The sequence below is a fragment of the Acanthaster planci genome, linkage group LG19 (genome assembly GCF_054643075.1).
Source record: "Acanthaster planci isolate LZ-2023a linkage group LG19, COTS_SCS, whole genome shotgun sequence".
NCBI classification, from domain to species: domain Eukaryota; kingdom Metazoa; phylum Echinodermata; class Asteroidea; order Valvatida; family Acanthasteridae; genus Acanthaster; species Acanthaster planci.
Window position 1 is genome coordinate 1,528,279 of NC_141795.1, and position 26,324 is coordinate 1,554,602.

Here is a 26,324-nt window from a genome sequence, read left to right on the forward strand (position 1 = left end):
ACCTTCATTATTTCTGGCATAATTACTAAGACTTTGTCTTATTTCCCCAAACGTAAATAATCGAAGCCGGTAATTTGAATGATGTGCACCACATTATACAGCCAATAACTTTTAATGAATGAAAAAAATGGCGATATTTGTAGTAGTTTGGGCAGATTTAATGTCTTTTTCGCGAATTCTAGTTTTCAAGGATTGGGCTTCACTTCATGAATACTTCTTGTAAGAGTATTCCAAAGACACGTGGACACGGAAAGACCATTAGGAACGCTTATTGACACATTTAATGGCTAAACTGATTGTCAAGAAGCTGATCCAAAAAAAATGACAGAGTAAACATCGTTTCACTTCAACTTTCACGATACAGTTCCCGGGGTTAACTTAAATTCGTATGGCCTCTTCCCTTTTCTACGTTCTAAATCCGAAATAATGATTATTGTCATTATTCAATCCTGACAAATAAATACATGACAGCAAACATGTTAAACTAGGAACACCAGCTAATCCGAAGAGAGAAATCGTAAACCCTTCACCTGTGCCCACAATGGGACGATCTTTCACCCTCTTTTGTCCCGCCAGTTGGCGTTTTGTTGCCTTTGGAGGGACGAATCGATTCGTTGCGACCCTGTTTGGGGCGAGCCATGGGGGAGCAGCGTCCCTTAGCAACGGGTCACAATCACCGCACAACCACGAGCTTGTGCGCATTCGGCGCTCGTTACCAGAACTGACATCACCCTCAACACAAAACTAGACAACGACCGCGGACGGTGCTGCGATTTTCTCTCTCGGAATTCTTTTTCGAAAGCTGCCAGTCCCTCGAAGCCCGATTTTTACAGACTCAAAAGGTAAATGATTTCAAACCACTTGTACCAGTAAATGTTTGAAGTTAATTCTGGGGAGATTTTGACTTGATATTTAGAAAGAAGGCGAGGCAAATCCAAGTTGGGACTTGCTCAATCACGCGTAGATTTACCGACGGCACCATTGCGGTAGTAACAGGTTGACTGCGTTTCTATTGCTTCAGGATGGGACGTGCACCGGTACTTACAGGTACTTGGTACGGTATGTAGGAGAGAGTTTTAATGTTATCCAAACTGCTGTGGCTAGCAACAAACGAATTTCCAATCAAGGCTTAATTTTCAAGTTGACATAACGGACTTTGATGCTGTTACAAACCGATTAAAAACACGAGCTCGTTATTTGATCGACGATAAAAGGATAATTAGATTTATAGACGTGGGATGGATTACTGGAACGGGGCAACCGTGAAGGTGCCAAGATAAACAAATAACGATGATATGTATACTGTTAGAATGCCTTGGGTTAGGGTTTCAATTTCTTTCCTAGAAATTCAGAATCCCCCTATCTTATTAAATGTTACAAGCCCTGAGTGGTGAGAGTTCCATATGTGGACATCACTCATTTTCCTTTCAGTGGTTTACAAGCCATAATTTCACCAAATCGCAGTGAAAATACATGTATGGATGCACTCTCATAGAAAACATGCCACTTACAATTTTTTAGATCAATCTCATTGGGTTTGTGCACAAGGCGTCAAGTGCTGTCTGTGTATGAACTCTTTCCATCATGAATCTCCGATTAGGGGCCTTGTACAGTTATCAAGAACTTGTTTTGTTTTTCCTTTAATCAAACAGAATGAATTTCTTCTTTCCCTCTTCCCATATAAGTGTAAATTATCACTTAGAATCATTAACCCTAACAGTCCTCAATCCTTCACCTGTTGGAGGATTGAGGACTGTTTGGGTTAATGTGTGTTCTGATTTTCAAAAATGCACTTCTGGTCTGAATCCAACCTTAGATTTGATTGAATCGCATTGAAATTGATTGTCATTTTTAGATCAGATTGGAATTGATTGATCTTTCCCCTAATTAGACAGAATCCAACTTTGGTTTCAACTTGTCTCAAATGTATTAATTTGTGTGCCATTGCTAGTACTTTCATTAGTAAATGTGACAGCGTTAAGGTTTGTGTCACAAATTTACAATTTTTCTTCTCTGAGGGGCCGATGTTGTATGTGTTTAGATGAATATAATATTGCAGGATAAATAGCATGTAGCTTTAGAAATTTACATGTATATATGGAAGGTTTCGTCAGTATTTTTGCCTGTTCGGGAAGTGTAAATTTTTCCCAAGGAGGGTTAGAGGTGTTTACAATAAAATGGGCATATCTGAACCCTTGCCCAAGCATTTTTCGTAGGAAGGTTGGGGGGCAATTATCATAAACGGAGTGGACAGACTCTTAAGCGTAAGATACAACAAAATTGGTCTCTCAGCCAGTTGCATAGTAGCTCAGAAGAGTGTTGGACTTGTAAGCAGCAAGGCAAGGTTTCCAGTCTACTTGTAGATGTATGCAGTTCTTTTTTGGGGGGGGGATTAGTTGTAAAGAGGATGTTTATTATAATAGGAAAGCAAAGCCCGAAATTTACCTTCAAAGTTGAGTTTTTAAGTGTCCACTAAATTTATCGAGCTTGGAGTTAACCATGCTCATATATGATTATTGCCTTGAACCTCCTTGGAAAAAATTTACACATCCAGGGAGCTAAGACTGTACACAAAACTGAACTAGGTGAGACCGTTATGACAACCTGAACTGTGGATTTGTGCCTGGAGAAGTTGGAACAAATTGTCCTTCAATGGACATCTTCATGTTCCCGTGTGCTGAAAACTAAATGCTAGACAAACCCAAATCCTCGTGGGTTTGAAGTTACCCTTTGAAAAGAAAAAAATGCTCATTCAAGACTCGGAAAAAACACTCTAAATATTTCATGGCAATTTTTGGGTCTTTGGAAGATGGGACTCGCATTTATTACCAGCTCTGGACCTGCCAGTTTTGGAAGTCAAATATCCATTTTAAAACTCGACACATTTCCACCAGCAAACCTTTGCTCCTTCGGTCATTTGTTCTCACATTTATCACCAAAGCAGGCACATGGTTGTCACTTGTCACACTTCATAAACAGCTGCTTTACAAGAGATGTCTTCTTGTGCCTATTTGTATAAACTGTCCAGCAATGTCTCCCGCATAGAATTTACATTGAAGGTCCAAAGTTGTGTTTGGGGCCAGAGCACACAGTTGAATGGGACTTCTCAGTCCCAGAAATGCATTTGACATTTTGAGTTGAAAATCTGTAATCAAAGCTCGCACAGCAAGAATTGGTAGGGAAATTAAAATAATCTTAGATTTGATACCACGTCTCCCGAAGCAATACTTTTGGAAAGTTGATTCATACCACAGGTGCGACAAGGGAGTAATTCCAACAACGCATAGGCAAAATTATTTGGTTCTGTGACCTCAAAACTTTGTGCTTTTTCACTGTCAATTGTCTTTAACTACCAGAGGAAACTGAAAAGTTGTGCTTGTTCGAGTCAACCTTGTGAGGTATTGGAGGTGATTTGTAATGATGAGTGCAGTGTCTTTGGCCAATCAGGGAGAAATTCTCATTTATCTATTTTTAAATGGGAGTGAGCCCTGAAGTCTAAATTCCATCTTGGTAACAGAATTAACTGGGTCCCAATGTGCTGCCAGTATAGGATGTATGCTTTACAAAGCAAAGTGTGGGCTGACAATCACACTAAACTTAATCTTGGAGGTTTACCTGCAGCAAAGTTCCCATATTTACTATCCGGTAGTTTGGTATTGACTGTAGACTACTAGATGTTTGTTGTTGGAGACAAGGCAGGCAGTTTCTTGTATTCTTTTCTATTGTATCGTATACCAGTGTTAATGCCTTTGCAAATAGAATATTGCTAGAGCCTTGGTGACCAGTGGCCAAATGTTGTTTTTGAAATCGTAAGCTTTTGGGATTTGCCTTAACAGTGCACTAGGGGGTTTGGTGAGGTGTTCCTAAGAGTGAAATACTTTCTTTTTTTGAGGGGGGGGCTTTAATCATAACATAACAATATATAAGAGCCTAATTGTGGATGCTACCACCGTTCCTTGTTCTCATTTATGCAATGAAATAAGAATTATATTTGTACAAAATTGGAGCTCGGGATGTGACGGGTGTATAAGATGTAAAATAATACAGTGTTGATTCACTCATGTTAAACTTCACATCTCCTCTTTTGGTTGATTTTTTTTTTTTAGTAAAATAAGATAGGTCACAGATGCATTGAAATTAAGAATCCATTGAAACTGAAGTGAGATTATAAAAAGAATGCAAAAACCTGTACAAATTTCAATCCCTACATCTTTCCAAAATTTGTCCCTTCATCAAATATGAAAATTGCCAAATAGAGCAGAGGAAACGAAGACAAAATAATTTGGAAAACCACTTTTAAAGGAATAATATTGCTTCAAATTACATGATTTACAGATTTACCCTGAAAATTTGCCATATGAAAATTACACTTGAGCACTTGCAAATGAGCTTCAATTCTGCCTCATGAAGACCTGAACGTTTTTTTTACATGCAGATAACCAGGGAAACACAAGTAAATGTATTGTGAAAAATTGGAGTGAACATTTGAGACTTGTACATAGAAACCTGGTAGCATCATCAGTAGTGCTGTTTGAACATGTGTTGTTATTTTTGAAATAAAAGATAGAAAATACTTATCCTCACTGTAGGTGAACCTGCTTTAATGCAACAAGGCTGATATCACAGGGAAGTAGTAGGTGTACGCTGTTGATAAATCACTGTGCAGGTGTCCAATGCATGAGAGTGGAGGCTAAATTTGATTAATGAGGTGAAGGAAGCCTTCATGGAAGACTTAGCTTGTACCAAGCACAACCCTTGTGGAGGCGTTGTAAACGCTGAGTGCTTATATTATGGCATATGGAGTCAGAGATGAGCATGGAAATGTGCGTGACATTCAAACATATGACTTAAGGCCGGTTCACACTTCAGGCGAATACAAAAGCGAAGTGAATTTGACGTGACAAAAAATTTGAAGCGAAACTTCACTCAGGTTGAAATGTGTTCCACTTTTGCGAGTTCATAATGCGAATATTTGATCTGATGTCACAAGTTCGCGTACAGTTTTACTTTTGTGTAAAGTATGAACCTGCCTTTAAGAAGTGGAAATTAACCAATTCAGTTGCCGTTACAGTGCCATTTTGCAATTATCTGTCTGCATTGACTGTGTTTGCGAGTTTTATAGTTTGAACGTTCTGGAAAAAAGAAGTGACAGTTCATACATTATCAACCAGTTCCAATATCAGAATAATACATTGCTGGTAGAGTGTCTGTCTGTAGCTTAACTTGGTTGTGATAACAGAAATCTTCTGTGGAATATCTTGAGGTGCCCTTTTTAAAAAAATATTATGGTGCCAATTGCGGGGGGGAGGGGAGGAATGAATGGCAACGATGTCATTGCTATACCAGAACACTCTACTGTAGTTATGGGGCAGCAGGGTCGTTATGTGAAGAACACAAACAAAAGAGCCCTGATCAAACACTTGACTATGGTCGTTGGTTTGGTGACGTGCATCTCACTTTATTGCCGAGGTCTAAAAATCAAGACGTGAGCAAACAGTTCACGGGTCAAGGTGAATTTTATTGCGTTGCTGTTGTGTTTGGATCGTCACATTAACCGGGGCATGTATTTTCCTCGTGTTTTATTGCTGGTCTCAGAACTGCTTTGTTGGAGAAAAAACCTGAAATGTGACACCCGTCTTAGGTTCTTGAGCAGTATGTAAAGACAAATGGTTTCATGGGATAGGACTCCAGATGAGAGTTAGGGTTTTAAAAAATATATCAACCATACAACATCAGCATGGTGACTCATATCCCAGATTAACTTTTGTAGTATACAAAAAGCGTAGGGTATTGGGGTAGCACCCCCACCCCTCACCAAAGATATTGGAAGAACTGCCAACAGGGGCTTGGTGGTTTAATTGGTAGGGTGCCAGTCCACTGTTCTTGAGATTGGAGGTTCAAATCCCGCTCCAATGAATTTTTGTTTGTTCATCTGCACCAATTTTTTTTATTCTCGGTTTATTTTCCATGGGAAACAGCAAACTTGACAACTCAGGCATTGGTCAGAACATTGAGGTGGTCAGTGCACTTTCTCTGTATTCCAGAAAGGTATCATTCCACTGACAGACATAAGTCTGAACCCTGTCTCCTTGTGAACTTGACTTTCTGTCATTGATTGATGTATTTACTTATCCGTCGTACTTTTTGGCACTTTCAGAATCCCAAATTGAGCCATGCCCATCTTCACCCCGTCCAACGGTGACCCGCTGGTGGTCCGCAGCACGCTTGGCGTGGTGCCAGAGAACAGCCCCAAGGGCCACCACCTACCAGTCACTCGCAAGGATTTTGCTGGTAACCGGCCAGCCACCATGGCCAGTGCTCGGTTCGGTAATCTCAGTCAGAGTGCTTTCTTCGCCAGGCACAACCCTCATCCCGGCAGAGTTAGACACATCAAAGGTAAGGTCGTACTGCAAAAAAAAGGAAAACCAAACTTTTCTTGCCTGACTGCCAATAGGAAGGATTAACTGTGGCTAAAGTTGGAATCAAACCCAACTTCAAAAAATGAAGACTTGAAACTCAGATCACAATATCAACAGCTATCTTTGCTTTTTCTGCCAATACGTAAAGGACTACTAACAGTGTGTTATGCTGGAGATTGTTTATTGTGGAGTCAATAGATGTACACTATGCATGGCTCAGAGCAAAGCATCAAGATATGAAATCACTAAATACTCTGGAAAAATGAACTAATTTCAAGTCTCCATTAACAAATGTAAATGCTGAGAAGATATCCCTCAGAAAATCATGAAATTTAATATGCTAATGAATTCCGATTCCCCAATTCCTTGAACACAGCCTGTTGTTCAACATCTTCTGTCGCCCTGGTTTTTGAAAATGCCGCAGACTTGACACTGAAAAAGTCGAAACTGGATATGAAAAGGGGACATTATACAAATGGCAGGAAACACTGCCAGCTGCTCATGGACTCGACAGAGTCCGGCTGGCTGGCAGTGATGACAGTGTGCAAGACCTGTTTGATCAATTGACCGGTTTACTCTGCATACAGCAATCCGTCTGACGAAGTCTATATTGAATGAGAAATGTTGCTCTTTGCAAGCGATACTTGACGAATTGTTTGCTGATTAAACAAACATGCCCAGTTTTTACTTTATTTATGAAGAAAAGAAATGTGCTGCATTTTAAAATTACTTTGGCTGTACTCACCTGCTTTAATAAAGAGGCAGAGGGGACATTTTGAGAGGATTAATTGCTCTGACTACTAGGACCACTGCTAGCTTTATGGCAAGCTAGCCTGGCGTGAATCTGGTAAAATTTACAATCATAATCTTAGATTAGGGTGTGTTATTGATATTAGTTGGATACACGTAAATTGAGACCTGCCATGGACAATCTTGCAGGACTGAGTGTGGCTTTGTTAATCTAGTCAATTGAAATTCAGCCACACGGTCAAATCACATCAGGTCGTGAGTATTGAAACAACAATAATGAACAACTCAGAAATGTCTTTTGAATGGTTCCTTTTTCTTTTTTTCTTTTTGGGGGGCATAACGTGCGACTAATCGGTATGTTAATACATGTAGCTTGTAACGGCTCAATCACGGTTGCTCAAAGCTTTGGATTTTGATGCCGAGAAAGAACATTTTCTCTGCTGTGAAACTCACTTTGGTTTTGTTGTTGACCTGTGCAGGTTTGCTTGATATTCCGATCTGTTCTGTCCACGATGAAGGCTTCGTCGTCAACCCTCGTCTTCGCGTGAGGAGGCCCGCCACGGGCACCCTAGACCAGACCCGCATGTCCCTCCCCGCTAAACTGCCGGTCCAGGCCATAAACTACCACCCCAACCACATCAACCCCCCTTTACAAACCCACCGGATCAATCAGATCGACGCCCAAAAGCAGTACCGCCGTTTCCCGCTCTCCGTGCGGGAGCGGGCCGACCCCAAATTTGGCATGAGTAAGTTAACGGCATGACTCTCTTTTTGCCTCTTGAGGTAGTTTGTCCTTAGTAGCTTGTACTGACTGACTATGAGCATGCATAACACATTGGATGTGTAGAAGTGAAACTAACCAAACATGCAACTAATTCATCTTAATAGGGAGTGATACTAATGCCCTGCAGTTTAGCTGGAGGTACCAATCAGATACCGTGAAAGTAGTTTCAACATGCCTGTACAAGAAGCTACACTGTTTCTATAATTTCACATTTCCTCCTGTGGACTTGGTGCAATACTTATGCCACACGTTGGGTGCTTGTGCAGCATTAAATATGAGCTATATATTTCCTTTGCTAAATCTGCCATTGATGGGGACAAGGTTGCAACGCTGCTTTAGGAAAGTCTGCCGCATCACTTCTCCGTGACATCTTCTCATATTGATGCTTTTTTAATAATCAGTCATACCCACCCTCCTCCCCGAATCTCTGAGTCCCTTTTGAAATCCAACCCTCTCCATCTTGACAGCTCTGCCCGTACTACTACCTGCTAAAATTACTACTGACATGCCCCTGAGAGGGCGTAACATGGTCCCACACAAGGCTACTCATTTTGAGACCCAATGTCCAGCAAGCATAGGAGATTCTCAGCTCAGTAGAGTGCCATTCACTTCTCCAATGCATCCGCTGATAACTCATCAACTATCAGAGAATCGGTCTTCAGGGCAGGTCTTCTGACTCTCAGCTTCCAAGCATGTCTCTGCACTCATGTACTCATGACCCTGTACTGTGTGTGTCCATCCTTCGATCTGAGTCTTCCGGCGAGTATGTTTACACTCACAGCCATCTTTAACTTGCGCTCGGACAGTTGCCTATCCTATCTATCCGTGAGTCTGGTCTTCAAAGAGTGCGTGGGCCTTCTTCATTTGGAAGACAAGGGTTGTCTTGACGAAGCTTTCCATGGATAATCGGTGAGGAATCCACGAGGAGCATGCATTAGGGCAATCCTCCAGCACCTGTTTTTTTCGTCATATGTCAGGTCTCAATGATATCCCCATCTGCGCCGTTCACGACGGCCCCTCTGTGGTCAGCAAGCAGAGCCGGGACCTCCTCAGGCGCCCTGCCACGGGGGAGGCCCGCCGCATGTACGCCTTTCGCATCCCCGACATCAACCCCCACAAGTACCGCATCTACAACCAAAACCCCACACTCAACTCTCACCGCTACCCCATCAACACTCTGACGGGACTCAGCACCTACCCACAGGGCTTCAAGGAAAAGGCTGATCCTAAGCTGGGGCTCAGTGAGTGGTTTCGTTTTTTGTTTGTTTTTTTCCCGTTGGCCTCTTGTCAACAGTGCCCGTTTGCTGTGTTGCTGATTTTTTGCGACTGGAATTTTGAAGCAGAGACTTGATTGGTTCCTTACGTTTTCTGACGTGGTGTGTGACCTCCTTTTTGGCCAAGGATACATCTTTGTTTTCCATCTCGTGATGACCATTCTAACCCCACTCTTCCAACATACATCAGTGTGTATAATTCAAAACCATTCCATACTCTGCATTCAGTAAACGTACACATTTTTTGTTGTTTTGCAGTGTTTTTGTGAAGACATACCTTTGAACCTCCATCATGTAAATACAGTAACCAATCATCAGTGCCGTAGCAACATGCTTTGTTTTTTAGAGAACGGATGTGTTGCTAAAGCAGTTCAAAGCCAATTTAACAAGTAATGTACATGTATATTACCGAGGACTAGTACCCTGAATCACCGTGTTGCTTTCAGTACACTTTTGTGTGGTATAGTGTTTGGGTGTTTTTTTTTCAAAATACTTCAAGTATCATTTATTCACCATTTCCAATCTGTAATGGAAAACATGTATTCAGCGTTTACATTTCACATTGCTTCATAGCCTAGGAGGGAATCACCATCTTAAAAAGTTTTGGAGGGGGAACTTTGCCACTTTCTGATAACTTTCAATTAAACCTGAAAAAAAAAACTCTTGAGATTCTGCCTACTACATCATGGATTATATTTTCTAGAATATTGTGGCCAGACTTCATTGAAGGTTTGCCAATGAAAACCCCTACCAGGTGTACTACCTCAGTGGATACCTTGTACCTCCCCCCAACGGAAATGGGTTCTCCCATTCCCTGCATCGTGTTTTTTGAAAGCAAAATATTTTCCAGCAAATACATACAAGCCATCTCAACATTATATCCATTTGGCTTCATCATTGGCTCCACAGCTCTGAACATTTTCCGCTGGAACCGAATTTGGGTGTATTGATACTTCAAGCTTTGGTCCGATGTTAGAGAGTGGACATTTCTGTCTTGAACCAGAGTCTAAACTCAGGAGACTCAATTCATGAAACAAGATCTGAACCCAGAGACAAAGTTGAGCTGTGAGAAAGCCCCTAGATTTGACAATCTTCGATCCTTATAATTAAAGCTGTGGGTTTGCCTCAAAACTGCTTCTGTTGTTCCCTCTCCCTTGCTACAGTCCCACTGACAGACCTGTGGCGTGAGGAGCTCCGTCAGCTGACTGAGAAGGCCGGCCTGGGCCTGCCCAAGGAGATCAAGGAGCAACAGGAGGCCCAGCCTAAGAGGACAAGCGTCTACTCAGCTGACACCGGCCGCCTCATCCCTCCGCCGTCCCGGGCAATGTCCAGGGGATTCTCACGCCAGAAGCAGAGACCAAGGGAGCTCTTCCATCACATCGCCCCCGAGGTTGACCAGGAAGCACTGGTAAGCACCCAGGATGCTCATACTGTCTTGGTGATAGGAAAATGATCCTAGAGATATATTATACATTTACCTTCAGTAGTTAAAAGAGGGGAATACGTGTATATAATAAATGGAAACTATCGGTTGGCACAAGCAACAGTGAAAGAACAATTTTCAAGGGGGGGGGATTTGTGAGACCGTCTTGCATCTGCCATTACTACATCGATCCATTAAATCGCGCTTCATTATAAGGACCTGCCAAAAGTGGGGAAGGGGTGCTTTTCTCCCCAAGTCAAAAAAGTGGGAGGCCACTGCCCCCCTCGGCCCCTCTGCTGCCATATGAAACAAGATATGAGACAGAGAACCCCCTCCCCCCCTTTTGTGTTGGTCATTGACTCACTGGAAGCTGAGGAATACTTTTCAGACATCTAGGGGGATGTGTTAGGTAACACTAGTCTAGAGTGTGTATAGTGATTGGACATGTTGGGGGGTACCCCTCGGTCTCATTTCTTGCTGGATATATCTGCTTCCATCACCAGTGGGCAGAAAGAGACAGTACATAGATCATAAAGTCCTCACTAGGTAGCTCATTGAAATTACCGTTAATGATGTTGGTCTTACACTGCCGGGGGGGGCCTAGATCAGTCGGCTTGTTTAGTCCAAATAGTTTTAACATTTGCTTGAAGGTCATTTTCAAAGATTGCAACCTGCTTTCCGAACATTTTTTAAAATCGATATTCCTGAGGGATATTGAACTGATCAAGCTACCCAAGTTCAAACAGTACTTAAGAGAAGTATTTGCATCATATACAAATTAAGCAGTTATGCAAATCCTTTATTTCCTCAAAAGCCGTAGCTTTTTTTTAAAACACAGTTGATTTCTGTGTTCCCCCAAAGTAACAGGTTTGTTCCTTCTTTTTCAAGGTGATGGAGATGTTGTGCCAGATTCTACAGACAGATTCCATTAATGCTGTTCAGGCCTGGCTCTGCTCAGCTGGACAGAGAGGTAAAACTAAGTACAGGCAATTGCCACAGACTCTGCGGACAGTTCATGAATACTGTGCACCAGGAAGAAGTTGCCGCGCACAGCCTATTGTGGAAAATGGACAGTCTGTTTGCCGCCAGGGCACGGGGAACTTGAATTAAACCTGATGATTGTGTGGGTGGAGGATTCATAAGTGTATTTTGAGTAGTATTGTTAATAAAGACGTCCCTCTTTCCTTTGCATGGAAACGACAGAATGTCCCCATCCCAAATTTCCTCAAGTTGTCTACTGGCATTGGCTCACATGCTAATTGCGGAAAGGCAACCACGTTTTTGTTGACCGTAAACTTGAAAAATGGCCTCTCCGTGTCAACCTCTTGGTGGTGCACTGTACTGTGAATTGCCCGCATTCGCTGCTCTTCCACATTCCCGTTGCCTCTTTTCAAAGTGGGGACTATTGCGAAGCTGGTGATTACCATGCAAATTTGGTCTTTTCATTTCTGGGCTACACACAAAGGCCAATCACCATATATACAAGAGCCAGGGTCTGCCTTCTTTCACCGTGTTCGCTCGAGTGTGGGCTGAGAATAATAGTTGAAAAGCGGGCTGAGGATCTCAAATTTTATGGTGGCTTTTACCGTCATCCGTCATGAAGGGGTTAAACAAGTCACCGCTATCACTAAGAGATTTATTGTCAATGATGTCTAATGCGCCAACAACAAAAAAGCAGGTGACAAGTAGTTTCAGAAACCCCCATCCAAATTTTTTTTCCATTCACCGATACAGAAAAAGACCTGGTGCTGGACATGATCCGCAGCGCCATCTCTAACGAGGAGGAATACTGGAAGCGGTCGCAGAACCCAGAGTACTACGAGGCGGCCATCGGAGAGCGCCCCCGCAGCCAGCCACCACCCATGATGAACCTGCAGAATGGCTACGGGGAGCTGGACAGGCCCGACCCCACCCTGAATGAGGAGGGCAGCCAGAGGCGGCTGGGGACAGCCAACGGCTACTCCCGCTACTCCTATGAGCAGGAGGCGGAAAAGCGCAAGGTGGCGACTGCCGAGAGGAAGGGAGACACACTCTTTACAGGGGAAGGTAGCTAAACTGAGTTGGTTGTGGAATTTTCAATGGACTTCACAAAGCCGTCCAATAAAACTTTCATCAAAAGCTTCACGTAAAGGGCCACGCTCAGATGCAGACAAAATTGTACATGTACATTGGACCTTTCTTGTGTTAAAAAGTCATCTGTGTTTCTCATGATTGATTAAAAAGCTCAAAAATCAGATCTTGTGTGGGGGCTGGTTATTTAAAAGTAGCTGGGTGGTTAAATCAGAAACCATCACTGCCCCTGTAGGCAGGCACGGCATAGCTCAGTTGGTTGAGCACTGACGCGGTGTTCCGGTGGTTGCAGGTTCAAATCCCACCCTTTTTTCATCTTCACAAATGAATCTCTTCATGCAGTTGTTGACCTCTTCCATGCAGATCACCCTGCCTTGAGACAGAAGAGCGGCAAGCCTGACATCTTCAAGATTGAGCATGACCAGAGGCCGGCGACCGGCTCCAAGTCCCGCGCCGAGGACCCCCCGGCCCAGGCCCCTAAGACACCCAAGCTGCGCTACATCTCAACACCAAAAGACGGACAGTCATCATCCTGGAATCCCGAACAGGCCGCTGTAGTCAACTGAGACGTGCCGACGGACACATGTATTTATTCACCGTAATCAGCAAATCCCTTGTGATGTAACTTTATTCACCATCAGTTAAAACCACCAGTAAATCCTGACTGTATGCTCGTGCACTTCAGGGTTATTTCAGAATGTAAGCATTCTGGATATTGAAATGAGTTTTTCCTTGGGGAAAAAAATTGTCCAAAGTCCTGGGAAGACTGATTTCAATATACATTGCATGGTGTGTGTGTGTGAAATATACAAGTATAAATGTTCTTTAGCATTTTAAAGAGAAGGATGGTAATAGAGGGTTTGCATGGCTGCCATCTTGTAGACCAGTGCTTTTGTTCCACTGGGTATGCACAAAGGAGGTTTCCCATGAAACCAAAAGCACTGCCCTGCAAGATGGCTACCAAGCAAAGCCTCTGTTGCATGTTTGAACACTCATACATGTATATGCAGTTTTACACACTTACTTTCGAGTAGTTTTCAACTTATACCAGTCAAGATGGGACGGAGGGGTACCCCCCCCCTCACCTGTCCAATCCCTATACACACTCTAGACTATTGTTACCTAACACATCCCCCTAGAAGTCTGTAGAGAATTCCTGAGATTCTGATCAAACAATGACCAACACAAAGGCAGGGGGGTTCTTTCCGTCCCATATCTTGCTTCAAATGTTTCAACTAGTGCTTGAATTTTGAGTTTCGATCAGTTTGATACCATCCAACTCCATTCTCTGCCGTAAATATCATACTACACCACGAAAAAATATCTCCATAGATTTGACCACTTTGCAAGTATTGCAGAACTCGGAACTTCAACCTTCTATTTCATGGCTTCCTTTTTAGTTCCTGTATATTCAGAAAGTAACCATTCCAGTGTGCCTTTATGACGCAGAGATACACACTTGCTGCTTGTAGCTGTAGCACCGAAGAGTTGAGAGTTAAAAGATGGCATATGCTGGAAGGCCCGTACAGTACCTGTATGGTTGGAAAGTTTACACATGTCTGATGAAGCCATTCATCTCTGAGGAATGGGACGCCAGTATCTCTTACAGTTTATTTAGTTACAGTTGGTACAAATCACATGCTATCTCCAAAGCCAATTCTTCTCTTCTCTTCTTTGGACAGGTTCATATTTCAAATGTTTTCTCTTTTTACACACAGGGAGAAGTAAAACGTAAGTGATGAAAAGAGATAGATCAGCAAATGTGCTGAGGTCAGAGGTCAAATGCCAGAATATAAGAATAACACTAAACCTGACGAGCGACCAAACTTGTTCACCGTACATGTATTCTGAATTAAGTAAAGATTGTACATAATGTAACTTTTAAGCTTCTTACAAATACTCTATGTTTTCAAAAACCAACGTGTGTTTTGCGCAATATTTTTTTGCTGAAGTTTAAGAGAAAAAGCTTTTGTTATAGAACAAAAGTGACAGGAGTGTAAGGAATTATACACTTGTTGCACATCAAATGTAAATTTCATATTAATACCATTGTTTTTAAACATCAGGGCCCTAGGCAAAGTTCTTGGAGCTTCTGAGCTCATGAATTTCCTGAGCCCATTATTATTTTGCTCAGCAAAGTTTGGTTACCAGCCAAACTGTATGTGAAGCACAGTTCACTACTTCTGAATGGTTCTCGGCTAGTGTTTTTCTTGACAAAATAACTTATTCAGCGTTCCTTGCTGTGGAGTTTGATGTTATTCTGTAGGAACACTCTTGCTCTGTGTAATAGACCTCTGAACTGACAATGCCACTCTTTGGTAACGTGCTTTCCTACATGTATATTGCTCTGTGGACCGTGGGGGCCCCAAACGCCTTCGTAGCAAAGCACATAATGTCAACCAAGTGTGGTGTCGTCAGTACACAGGCCTATTCCACCAAAACTCAGAACCAATCTGGTTAGCGTATTTCATGGGTTAGGGAGAAATTTTGTATGTTACACATCGTACATCCTCTAAGAAGGGTAGGTCTGAATTTCTGTCTAAGTGCTCCCAGCACAGAATAGCGACGATAATTGGAGCTGAATTCCTATTGGCTGGTCCACTGGGCCCAACATTAAAAAATAAAACACACTGAGTTATTTTAGAGCACTGATATAAAACCTAACAGTCCCCATTCTTTCAACTGGTGAACGATTGAAGAATGCTAGGCTTAAGGAATAAAATGATCACTGAACAAAAGCTGTAGTGAATTGTGAGGTTAAACCCACCGTTGTACACTGTATATAAACACTCAAGTATTGGAATCACTGCTTTTAAATTACAAGTTTTGAAGCACGGGTTTTATTGTCCTGAAGTTGTTTTTGCTATTGCTGGAACAAGCTTGATTGATCCGTAATTGCAGGTGCTGAATTGTCATGGGTTCTTACTGACAGCCAATCATCGTAATCAAATAAATAAATAAATGATGAAAAAGTATTTTGATCATCGAATGAACATTTTTCTGACCCAGTTGTAAAAGTGCACTTTCACTTAAGACATGTAAGTCGCCCATACCCTGTGGTTGATTCCTGATGCACAGAGCAAAATACACAGAAAATGAATGAGAGCGAGGTAAGAATAGCTTCATGAGATGACAGATTGAATGTAAATGGAACATTCAATCTGTCACTGAATGGAACGTTCAATTTGTCCCTGAATGGAACATTCAATCTGTCAGTGAATGGAACGTTCAATCTGTCACTGAATGAAACGTTCAATTTGTCACTGAATGGAACATTCAATCTGTCAGTGAATGGAACGTTCAATCTGTCACTGAATGAAACGTTCAATGTGTCACTGAATGGAACATTCAATCTGTCAGTGAATGGAACGTTCAATCTGTCAGTGAATGGAACATTCAATCTGTCACTGAATGGAACGTTCAATCTGTCAGTGAATGGAACATTCAATCTGTCAGTGAATGGAACGTTCAATCTGTCACTGAATGGAACGTTCAATCTGTCAGTGAATGGAACATTCAATCTGTCACTGAATGGAACGTTCAATCTGTCAGTGAATGGAACATTCAATCTGTCAGTGAATGGAACGTTCAATCTGTCAGTGAATGGAACGTTCAATCTGTCAGTGAATGGAACGTTCAATCTGTCAGTGAATGGAACGTTCAATCTGTCACTGAATGGAACGTTCAATCTGTCAGTGAATGGAACGTTCAATCTGTCACTGAATGGAACGTTCAATCTGTCAGTGAATGGAACGTTCAATCTGTCACTGAATGGAACATTCAATCTGTCACTGAATGGAACGTTCAATCTGTCACTGAATGGAACATTCAATCTGTCACTGAATGAAACATTCAATCTGTCACTGAATGAAACATTCAATCTGTCACTGAATGGAACATTCAATCTGTCACTGAATGGAACATTCAATCTGTCACTGAATGAAACATTCAATCTGTCACTGAATGAAACATTCAATCTGTCACTGAATGGAACATTCAATCTGTCACTGAATGAAACGTTCAATCTGTCACTGAATGGAACATTCAATCTGTCACTGAATGGAACATTCGATCTGTCACCTAATGAAAATATTCTTTCCACTTCACAAATGTCAAACATTCATTATTTGCTGTATACAAAGCCCGCATAAATCCTCTACATGTGCAAGTCGCCGTGTAATTCCTCAGCTCGGCCACGACTGTGCCTACTTTGCACCTAGTCCCATGGTATATTTAACCAGTACTGATGGCTGCACTATTGCGTGTACCGAATAAGTCAATGAAACACGATTAGAGCCCCACTGACCACATGACTTGGATATATCCAGGTCTTGCATGAAACAAAATGCGAGTACAAAGGGCATGTTCTGGGCCGTGTTTTGGCGACCCCTAACCAGGAACAAGTTTGTGATGTCAAAACGTATAAATAATTTACTTATATCGAGGGGCGACAAAAATTGTCCGTTTATTTTCCGCCATTTTGAACCGGTGCTGAATCAATTCCAACCTTCGGTTCTCACTCGGTCGGAACAGGAAGAGGCATGACCAAATCGCGACGCTTTACCAGTGACACCAGAGCTGAAACCAGTTCATGGCTGGGGTCGCCAAACCACGCCCCTGGGCGTCCAAATCTTCTGTTTTTCTTGATTTTTCAAATTCATTCATAATAATGTACTGGTTTTGACAAATACAATTCAGTTCGTCCCAAACTGGGCCCCTCAAAAGAGAAAAAATCCTAACTTATTCCACTGCCAGTGTTTTTTTCCCCAAAATTAAAGCATCACAGTCGAGAGGCTCAAGGTCATGTTCAATTTGGAGCCCACCTAGATCTCTATCGGACCCATTCCCACGCCACCGCAACTTCAATGTCAAATAAATTCATCGTCCACCCTTCCCATAAACTACAACTGATGCTAAATTGCAGAAAAAGCACCATCTGATTCCTCTATCGCCCCAAACTTAGACTCTACCTGTGCTAGCTCACACTGTCTTTGTCTGTTGCCTCGTCTGCTGCTAAATCAACCTTGTCTGGGTTCTTGGCACCATGTGAACTTCCACCTTTGACCTCTGCCGACTCCTTCACGGCAGCCACTTTCCTCTGGGGCAAGACCTTCAAGAACGCCTCCTTCCAGTCCTTGGTTTTGATGAAGGCAAGTAGTATCTCGTAGACTGTTGGTGATCGCGTGAAAAGAGGGAAAATGCAATGAAAAGTGAGAACTGGACCAAATAAAAGTCAACCAAAAAGTTGAGAAAGCAAGTAAGAATTGGAGCTTTACACTTCCTGTCTTTAGTGGAAAACTGAAAATGTTCCATTGTCAAGTGGGTCATTCTATAAATTTGGGGTCCGATGCGTGACATGTTTTTCAGTTTCACCTGACCTGTGTAATTTGCAGTACTTAATGACTCTCGGAAATCAAGGACTGTGTTCTGAAATGAACAAGTCATATTTCAGATCTACCAGGGACAGGACAAAATGGGCCTCCAAATTTTAGAATGGCCCAATTGCTGATCTACACTCTGGACTGTCTTCCCTTTGAGGTCAATGCACCCTTCGCTTGCTGATCTACTTAGCCCGGTCCCTGCGCCGCTCGCGCGTAATTTGGCCCGGGCCTGGATCCATTTGGGTGGAAATGTAGTTAGGCCAAAAACAAGGGACGCTGAAAGGAATGGTATGCCCGGAAATGGATAATTCTTGTTCTTCTACCTACCTCTAGCTGGTTTACTTGCCTCCACTCATTTCCTCAGCAAGTGAGGTACCAGAATGAGAACTAATACGAAACACAACTGGCCAGGAGGGGGCATGATAATCCATTGCGCATCCCCTCGTCCTGCCAAGCTACTGTTACAAACTTAAATACAGGTACAGTATGGGTCCATGTACTCACGAGTTGTTTCGCTAGTACCGAGTCTGAACCCTTGCATAATCCAAGTTGCAGCTCTCTGTACGGCCCAGTTATCTGCACACTAAGTAAAATACTTTGAGCAGCCAACTCGACGTGAACTCCCCGGCAGCTCTGCTCAGACTAATTTTTCCCAACACTCTAACATTTACCCCCACCCGGTCCTGATTTCACAGTCCTGAAGAAACACCATCTTAGCTCAAAATAATGGTCCACAATAACCAATTACTCCTTCCTTTCACTTAGTAGTTTTTGCATTCCTTCAGACGCCGTCCAAATCCCCCCCTCCCCATTCTCAACCATGGAGATCTTATTAGTCCGGTTCCCCAATATCCACAACACAATTTCCTCATTGAAAACATGCAGTCAAATCCCCCGACAGTTACGCCAATACTCCTTGGTTCCATATCCCCGGCTGGACACACTTGACGTCCCCTGGTTTCCCAAACCCCGGAACCTACCCCCATCATGCATCCCTACTGTCATTCCTCAGGAGATTAAAAGATCACCAGACATACGCGTTAACACTATCATACATGTGCAAACACGTTTTCCTCCCAGCTCTAAAACTGCAACTGCTTCTCACTGTCTCCTCTCTACAGGTTTCTTCAGGCTTGCGAGCTACAGTGCCTAGGGTGCTTTTGAGGAATCCTTGGTGTCATTACCAGAAATGCTTTATAATAATAATAATAATGATTACCGAAAATGGGTCATTAGGGATACATTCCCATAAGAATGTGCACAAAATTTTTCCAACTGTACTGTCCCTACTCCGATCTTAACCAAACTTTGCATGTTTTCATTTTAGACCCTAATCTATCATCTCTCAAAATATGGACGGTAAAATTCGGCCTCCTGATTTGGACGGTAAAATTCGGCCTCCTCCTGGTAGTTGGAGCATTAGGGAGACATTGAAATGTCTGAAATGTCATTGAAATGACATTGAAATGTCTCTCTGATAACCAATGTCTCCCTAAGGTTGAAACATTTACCACAAAGTGTCTCCCAAATGACCTATTTGTGATAATACTGTGCAGCCCTATTCACATTTAAAATGCAAGTGAGAGCGTTCAGAAATTGACCACGCTGCCACCAAATTCAACACAAGGCCATGTCTCTCCCCTGAGGAAGTCACCTCGAGGATACACACACCTGCCACGGCCTCTAGGAGGCACCACCGCACAACCCCAAACTGAAAAACGACGCCTTATTGCAAAGGCACCCCCGCTTCATTCTGGCACTTACCGTGATTTATGGCGAGCACTTTTCGGTCTCTGAGCATTATGTAGTCGCTGATGGGCAGCTGGGCATGTGACCAGCCATTTTCCTGAGCAAGTGCAAAGCAGTGGCCCTGACGATAGGAAAAGAGATTGACTTTGTCTGAAACTGGCTTCCCACCAATGCTTAAACTCTTTCACATAACGTCGTTTGATTACAACTGCTACATCTCACATTATGCATAGAATACACAGCACCGGGCAAGTTTGGTGGTAACTACTTTTTTACAATGCGTACGCACAGTGCAGTCACACTCAACGGCCCTAGTTTAACCTAATTCAAAATCATTTTGCCGTTAGCTGCAATATTTACTGCATATGTGGTCAGTGACACCCCCAACATTTACAGTACCTTCATGTGAACAGCTCCCTCTGTATTCGAAAATAATATTGGCTATTGACTGCCGGTGGTGCAGCAGTGTGACCAAGCCCCAGGGCCCAGTTCCCAATGATTCTAGACGGTCCACACTCTCCCTCTTGAGGGCGGTGTTGGTCAAACTACAGGTTAACTTTACTCCTCACTCAAACTTGCTCATATGAGCACCATTCTAGACCATTTGCGAGCAATGAGAAGTGATGCTTGATTCTTCTCTCCTTTCCTGACTGCAAGTATTTTAACCCTAACCCTCCTCAGTCCTCCAACAGGTGAAGGATTGAGGAGGGTTAGGGTTAAGGAACTTAATATTCAAATACTTCCAAGCGTGTACATGTATATCTTAATTTTTTCCAAAACCTTCACAGCCTTGGCTCTTTCTCGGGCCATTACTTCCTGCTGAATGAGATTAAATCCACAAAAGTCCACACCCTCATTTCTTAAGAAATCTTGGGTAGCAATTTGCAAAAATAACATAAACCTCAGTTACCTGAATTCAAACAACACCAGGGTTTTTTATGCTGTAGGTAACACCCCATGTGATTTCAAAGAACCCGACAAGAGCCGATTTCAAAGTCCACACCCTCATTTCTTAAGAAATCTTGGGTAGCGATTTGCAAAAATAACATAAACCTCAGTTACCTGAATTCAAACAACACCAGGGTTTTTTATGCTGTAGGTAACACCCCATGTGATTTCAAAGAACCCGACAAGAGCCGATTTCAAAGTCCACACCCTCATTTCTTAAGAAATCTTGGGTAGCAATTTGCAAAAATAACATAAACCTCAGTTACCTGAATTCAAACAACACCAGGGTTTTTTATGCTGTAGGTAACACCCCATGTGATTTCAAAGAACCCGACAAGAGCCGATTTCAAAGTCCACACCCTCATTTCTTAAGAAATCTTGGGTAGCAATTTGCAAAAATAACATAAACCTCAGTTACCTGAATTCAAACAACACCAGGGTTTTTTATGCTGTAGGTAACGCCCCATGTGATTTCAAAGAACCCTACAAGAGCCGATTTCAAAGAAACTTGCTTAGCAGGTAGGAAACTGCCTGCAAGCATCATGTGACACTGTGGATGGAAAGCAGGCTCTGCTATAGGTATGCTCTATGCTTACCGAGTCCCTGAGCTAAGCAGCACCAACATACATGTAAATTAGCTCTAATGTGATAGACAGATAAAGCCGACGGTCAGTACAGCACGCTGACTACTGCCGTGCTAAGTACTGTACCGAAAATAGACTTTACCTTTCGTGACCAGCACTTAACCTTTGCTATGGGAGGACACCATGTCTGTTGATGTTTGATACCAACTATAGGTCATGTGACTTAGCGGGGCGTAATCCGTTTATTGTGTCCATGTTGCATCATGAAGTCCTGATACCTTGTAGTGATTGTGGTCGACCAGACCGCCAATGACGTACACCTTGTCTGTCTGCAGTTCTGTCAGCAGATTGGGTGACTCTGACGTCAGGTACACGATGTTGTCCCTGCCGAATGCTGCCTCAGGTCCATCCGTCTTCCAGTGAACCTGCGCAATTACAAGAGTAGAATTGCCGACCTGGTTTTTGTTTGTTTTTTCTTTTCTATTCTTTTTTGGGGGGGAGGGACAAACTATAGTTGGGGACTAACTCAGTCATGGACTCTTTCGAAGGAAATGCATTACACAATGTAGAAAAATGTGCCCTTTGCAATGATTAAGCTCTAGGGCATGGACCTCGTGTCCATGAGCAAGAGGTTTTACCAAGTTTGCTTCTGACACTGCTTTAAAAACATTATAGTTAATTACAAAGCAACGGTGGCCAAGTACTTGTGTAGCATACATGGATAAAGGTTGGCTAATCCAACCTGTGATGCCTGAATCCAATACTGTTATTTATTTATGTCTGCTCGTCCAACAGCGCATTTTGTGCCAATTACAGGAAAAAGTGATAATTAAGGAGACAATGAAGAAATATTCACCTCTAGACGTTGGGAGTTAAACCCTGGATAAATATTCCAGGGAAAACCAATGGAATCAGGCAGGGACTGAAAACCCTATCCACGTGCTGACCTAGGTGGGATTCGAACCCGGGTCGCAGAGGTGGAAGGCGAGGGAAGAGCCACTACACCAACCTGACTCCCTGCTATTATTTGGAGACTGAGGTGATGATGGCCGTCGTTTACTTACATCCCAGCTTTTGTAGCCAGTGATGACCTGATCGCTGATCTGCTGGAATCGCCCCACCAAGCCGCAAATGTACAGCTGCAGCGGCTTGTTGGTGAGGCTGCGATTCTCGGCGTAGCATCGCTGCACCTGCTTGCACAGCTTCTTGATCTCCTGCCCGACGAGACAGAGTAACCCAGTTCAGGCCACACACAGTTTAACTCTGCACAGTTGCTCTGTTAGCACCGTTACTCTACTGATTGATGGCCACTTGTTCCAGACATGATGTCTGAATGGAATTATGTCAATGGTCAAGGTAATTGCCTAAATCACGCCAACTGCTGTTATGATATGTAAAATTAAACTCCGACTGCAACAAAATAATTTTGGGTGGAAACCCTCCTTAACCACTTGATATCGGGTGCCTTTGGAAATACAGTGTCTAATACCGGACGATTTTTCGATATCTTTGGTTGTCAAAAATCTTCAAAAATTCATGTCTTTTTTCCCCTGAATGCCCAAACCCCATCAAGTCACTGTCTGGAGGCTACTCTAATCTGACAGACAACATCTGTTGACACCTGAGTATTTCAGCCAGGCCTGCCACCTTGTAAAGAGAGCCCTGATTGTGCAGTGTTATGTAATTATGTTTTGTTCCCAAAACTGGCACAGTGCGCTGATGGTGTCTTTTCAATAGGGGCCAGATTAGCGTGCAGCGGTATTGTATGGTTCATCAGTGTGAGCCATGGAGTACATTTTTTTCCCGGTGGCAATGTTGGATCTTGTGGTAGCTGGTGGTCACAGATTCCCAGGCCATTGGATGTTGTCACAGGCAAGCCATTTTCACAATTTGATGCAGACTGATACATGTACATGCATGTCTGGCATGGTTTGGTGCCAAAAAACTCCCGAGAGTTAGGGTTACAGTATGTGGTGGTCTACACCTTACTTAATCCCACAAAAACTTCCAAAATCATACAAAGCCTGGTTCAAGGGATCTACGACGGTAAATCAGGACTCTGCTTTTTCTCTAGCAACACCCACCAAGTCATTCATGAGGTGGTCATAGGTGCAGTCAATGGCTACCCGAATGTCGCTAGCCTCTGGGTCGTTCATCCGTCGTCTCTTGATGCGGACTTGCCCGTCATCCAGGGCCTCCGGCATTCCTTCTCGCTCCTGGATCTTCTTCAGCTTTCTCTTCTCCCGTTCCTTCAGCCTGAAGGAATGAAGCAGGTAAGGCTTGGAGATGAGCCTGTTGCATGTGGCTCGAGTTACAAACAGAACCCTTTAGACCTCGTCCGCTACTGAACGAGAAATCCCATTTCTATTTGTTTTTTTTTTTTCTCAGCAGGAATCGTCGACTCTGCTCATACCTCTTGGCCGTTCTCCTCTCTCTCCATTCGGCGTTCTTCATCATCTTCTTCATCTGGTTCTTCGACACAGGGACAGTCCCAGAGGTTGTGGAAACCTCTTCCTGTGTCCCATCTCTCTCATCTTGATTGGCTGACATTGCAGCGTCAGCGACATCTGATTTGATCCCTTTGGTATCATCCATAAAGCTTTGTTCTAATCTAAAAAAAACCCAAACCATCCTGTGTCATTTACCAAATACGTGTGCTCTGCTCCCAATCTACACATTTACAAATGACAAAGTGTTGGCCCATTACGTGTTGGAAACACAGCACTTGTCTGATCTCATCTTCATTTCCGGACTTGACTGCAGAAAACCCTGCCAAAAACAAATCAGATTGAAGGAGTTTTGGGAGGGTTTGATGTCTTTAATCTGGTTGGTTTCCCCTGAGTTGTTTTTCTACACATGGATATTTATTCTCCTGTCCCCCTAAGTGAACCTGTCCCCCTAAGTGACTAAACCACCTTTCACATTTCTAGTCCCCAAAATACTGTCGCCCCCTTCTAAAATTTTGTTGGGGTTCAAAATTATCACAGAAAGTGGCCAACCATGCCAACAGTGAGTACGGAATTTTTCTCTTTGTTTTTACTTTAAAAAACTTTTTTGTACACACATCAAAGCAATATTGAAGTGCAGTGCCTTGGAATTCAGAGGAATATTTCATGAATATGAAACAAAATAAAACATAAAATTTCCAAACAGGCTCCAAACATGCCAAAATAAAGATTAAAACAAAACTAACCAATTTCAAAATAAGGTTAACTGACACAAGTGCTATCATACACAAACATGGGTCTCTATCTCAGCACGTGTAAGAAAAGATGGAGGAATAATTTCCTTTTTATTCCTCCATGTAAGGGGCCATTCGAAATTTCCGACGTTGTTTAATTTTGATTTTTCGAAATAGTGGGTCGATGGGTCAAAGTAAATTTTTGAAAATCAAAAGTCACTTTTTATTAAAAACCAATAATAAATCGATCTTTTGACTCCGATGATTATGCACACCATCTCAGCGTTCCGTGTTATCTGTTTCAACCTCATTCCGAGTTACTGATAGAACGACCTGTGTATCATGTACAGTGTGAAACTCCATCAGTGAAGGTGGATTTTGGCTGAATCCGTACCATCCAAAGAACAAAAAATACAGAACTATTTTCTCAAGTTAGTTCACAAAATGATATTGCTCTTTATGCATTAGTAATTTTCAATTTCATAGACTTATGTCAAGGTCTCAAAGCATGTAGATGTCTTATCTGTGGTTCAGTGAAACCCGATTTTCTGTTTGTCTCTGGGCGTGCTCTTGAACGGAGCGATGGCCGGCCCATTTCAGTCAATGCGCTGCTGCGTGAGATCACGTAAATATGTTGGTGTTTTTTATCTGGGACGTGATATTTGGCCTTGAAAGCACTGTAATCAAGTGTTCTTGATTACAGGTTCAGGAACAGGTTTAGAAAAAGTCACAGGTGCGGAAAAAACAGCTTTTATCAAGAAGAACATTACTTAAATATGGGAGCACTGTAACATGAATTCATACATCTGGTTGCGACACGGCATTCAACATGGCCACTACTAAACTATGCAAGCTACATCAACTGTTATTCGCGGACGCGACCTTACGTGACCTCAGGTCAGTGCGAGGTGAAAACAAATGCATTTACATTTCTTTGCATGGCAAAAAATGCCAAAAGTGCATTCACCTTGGGTTGTTTTCGTCGCTCTGGCCAGATGCATGCTGCCAAAAGTCATGCACAAGTCGCGTAGGCCTAAGCGCAAAGTGGATACAACACAGAATAAACAAATGAAATTGGGGGTGGGTGGGTGGATCAAAACATTTTCAACGAAAAATCGAAATTTAAAAACATCTAATTCTAAAGTTTTAAATGGCCCCTAACAATAGTGAACACAAAGGCCAAAGCAAAAAACCATGAAAACTTAACCATGTAACACTAACAGCATGGAGGAAGGAACAGCGAGCAGGTAACGTTATGAAAATGGCAAGCCAAGGTAAGGTCTAGCTCCTGACTCGACTGGGAGGGAGTCTGGTAGACTGGCCCAAAGTCTGGGCCTAGCCAAGGTCTAATGAGCTTTTTTGTCAGTTCAAAATTGCAACCAGCTACAACAGCACTCACCTGTTTCGCTTTTATCGATTGGTTTCCAATATCTTTTTTCCCCAGTGTGTTTTATCGCATGCAGTGTCCTGCGAATAAAAATGAACCCTCTAAGAGTCTTGAGAAAAATAGCAGACCAGGTTTCACGGGTTAGTATCTAGTCACTTCCGAAGCATTGCAGGTGTCTCACGAGTCAAATGCAGACATGTGGTGTAATTGCATGGCGCCCTCTGCTGGCTAGTTTAATAAAACTCAGATTTTGAACTACGTGCACTTCTCATTGGGGGCGTTTACTAGAGGTAGTCTGTAGCAAAGTGGCAACCCGATTCCTCACACCACATGCACATTACAGTTCTATTTTGACTTGAGGAGTCACTTTGAAA

The 26,324-nt window shown here is 42.7% G+C and overlaps 2 protein-coding genes across 5 annotated transcripts; one reads left to right on the top strand and one right to left on the bottom strand.

The window, feature by feature from the left end:
* Positions 1 to 686: 686 nt before the first annotated feature.
* Positions 687 to 15,695, top strand: LOC110991225 (protein TBATA-like). 2 transcript variants are annotated; one of them, XM_022256500.2, is made up of 7 exons: positions 687 to 842; positions 6,158 to 6,396; positions 7,649 to 7,915; positions 10,391 to 10,635; positions 11,539 to 11,620; positions 12,385 to 12,696; positions 13,084 to 15,695. In XM_022256500.2, the coding sequence occupies exons 2-7, from the start codon at positions 6,174 to 6,176 to the stop codon at positions 13,284 to 13,286; spliced, it is 1,332 nt and encodes a 443-aa protein (XP_022112192.1). In that variant the 5' UTR covers positions 687 to 842; positions 6,158 to 6,173; the 3' UTR covers positions 13,287 to 15,695. The 2 variants fall into 2 exon arrangements, with proteins under 2 accessions (XP_022112192.1, XP_022112203.1); XM_022256511.2 differs by lacking the exon at positions 7,649 to 7,915 and adding an exon at positions 8,931 to 9,194.
* trmt10a (tRNA methyltransferase 10A) lies at positions 14,547 to 26,147 on the bottom strand. 3 transcript variants are annotated; one of them, XM_087129900.1, is made up of 8 exons: positions 25,963 to 26,147; positions 25,531 to 25,596; positions 23,796 to 23,993; positions 23,467 to 23,638; positions 22,447 to 22,596; positions 21,661 to 21,807; positions 19,866 to 19,971; positions 14,547 to 17,889 (listed from the first exon to the last, which is right to left on the bottom strand). In XM_087129900.1, exons 3-8 carry the CDS (start codon positions 23,975 to 23,977, stop codon positions 17,696 to 17,698), a joined length of 951 nt encoding a protein of 316 aa, XP_086986026.1. In that variant the 5' UTR covers positions 23,978 to 23,993; positions 25,531 to 25,596; positions 25,963 to 26,147; the 3' UTR covers positions 14,547 to 17,695. The 3 variants fall into 3 exon arrangements, with proteins under 3 accessions (XP_086986026.1, XP_086986027.1, XP_086986025.1); XM_087129901.1 differs by lacking the exon at positions 25,531 to 25,596; XM_087129899.1 differs by lacking the exons at positions 25,531 to 25,596; positions 25,963 to 26,147 and adding an exon at positions 25,785 to 25,896.
* Between the last annotated feature and the right edge of the window lie 177 nt (positions 26,148 to 26,324).

Bases quoted from the DNA above. Each gene is read 5' to 3' on its own strand.
- trmt10a (XM_087129899.1), bottom strand. The intron at 21,808-22,446 runs GTAAGTAAACGA...GTAATTGCGCAG, and splicing joins CTGGCTACAAAAGCTGGGAT to GTTCACTGGAAGACGGATGG. The intron at 17,890-19,865 runs GTAAGTGCCAGA...GATCACCAACAG, and splicing joins AGTGCTCGCCATAAATCACG to TCTACGAGATACTACTTGCC.
- LOC110991225 (XM_022256500.2), top strand. From the start codon at position 6,174: ATGCCCATCTTCACCCCGTCCAACGGTGACCCGCTGGTGGTCCGCAGC. The intron at 6,397-7,648 runs GTAAGGTCGTAC...TGACCTGTGCAG, and splicing joins CAGAGTTAGACACATCAAAG to GTTTGCTTGATATTCCGATC. The intron at 7,916-10,390 runs GTAAGTTAACGG...CCCTTGCTACAG, and splicing joins CGACCCCAAATTTGGCATGA to TCCCACTGACAGACCTGTGG.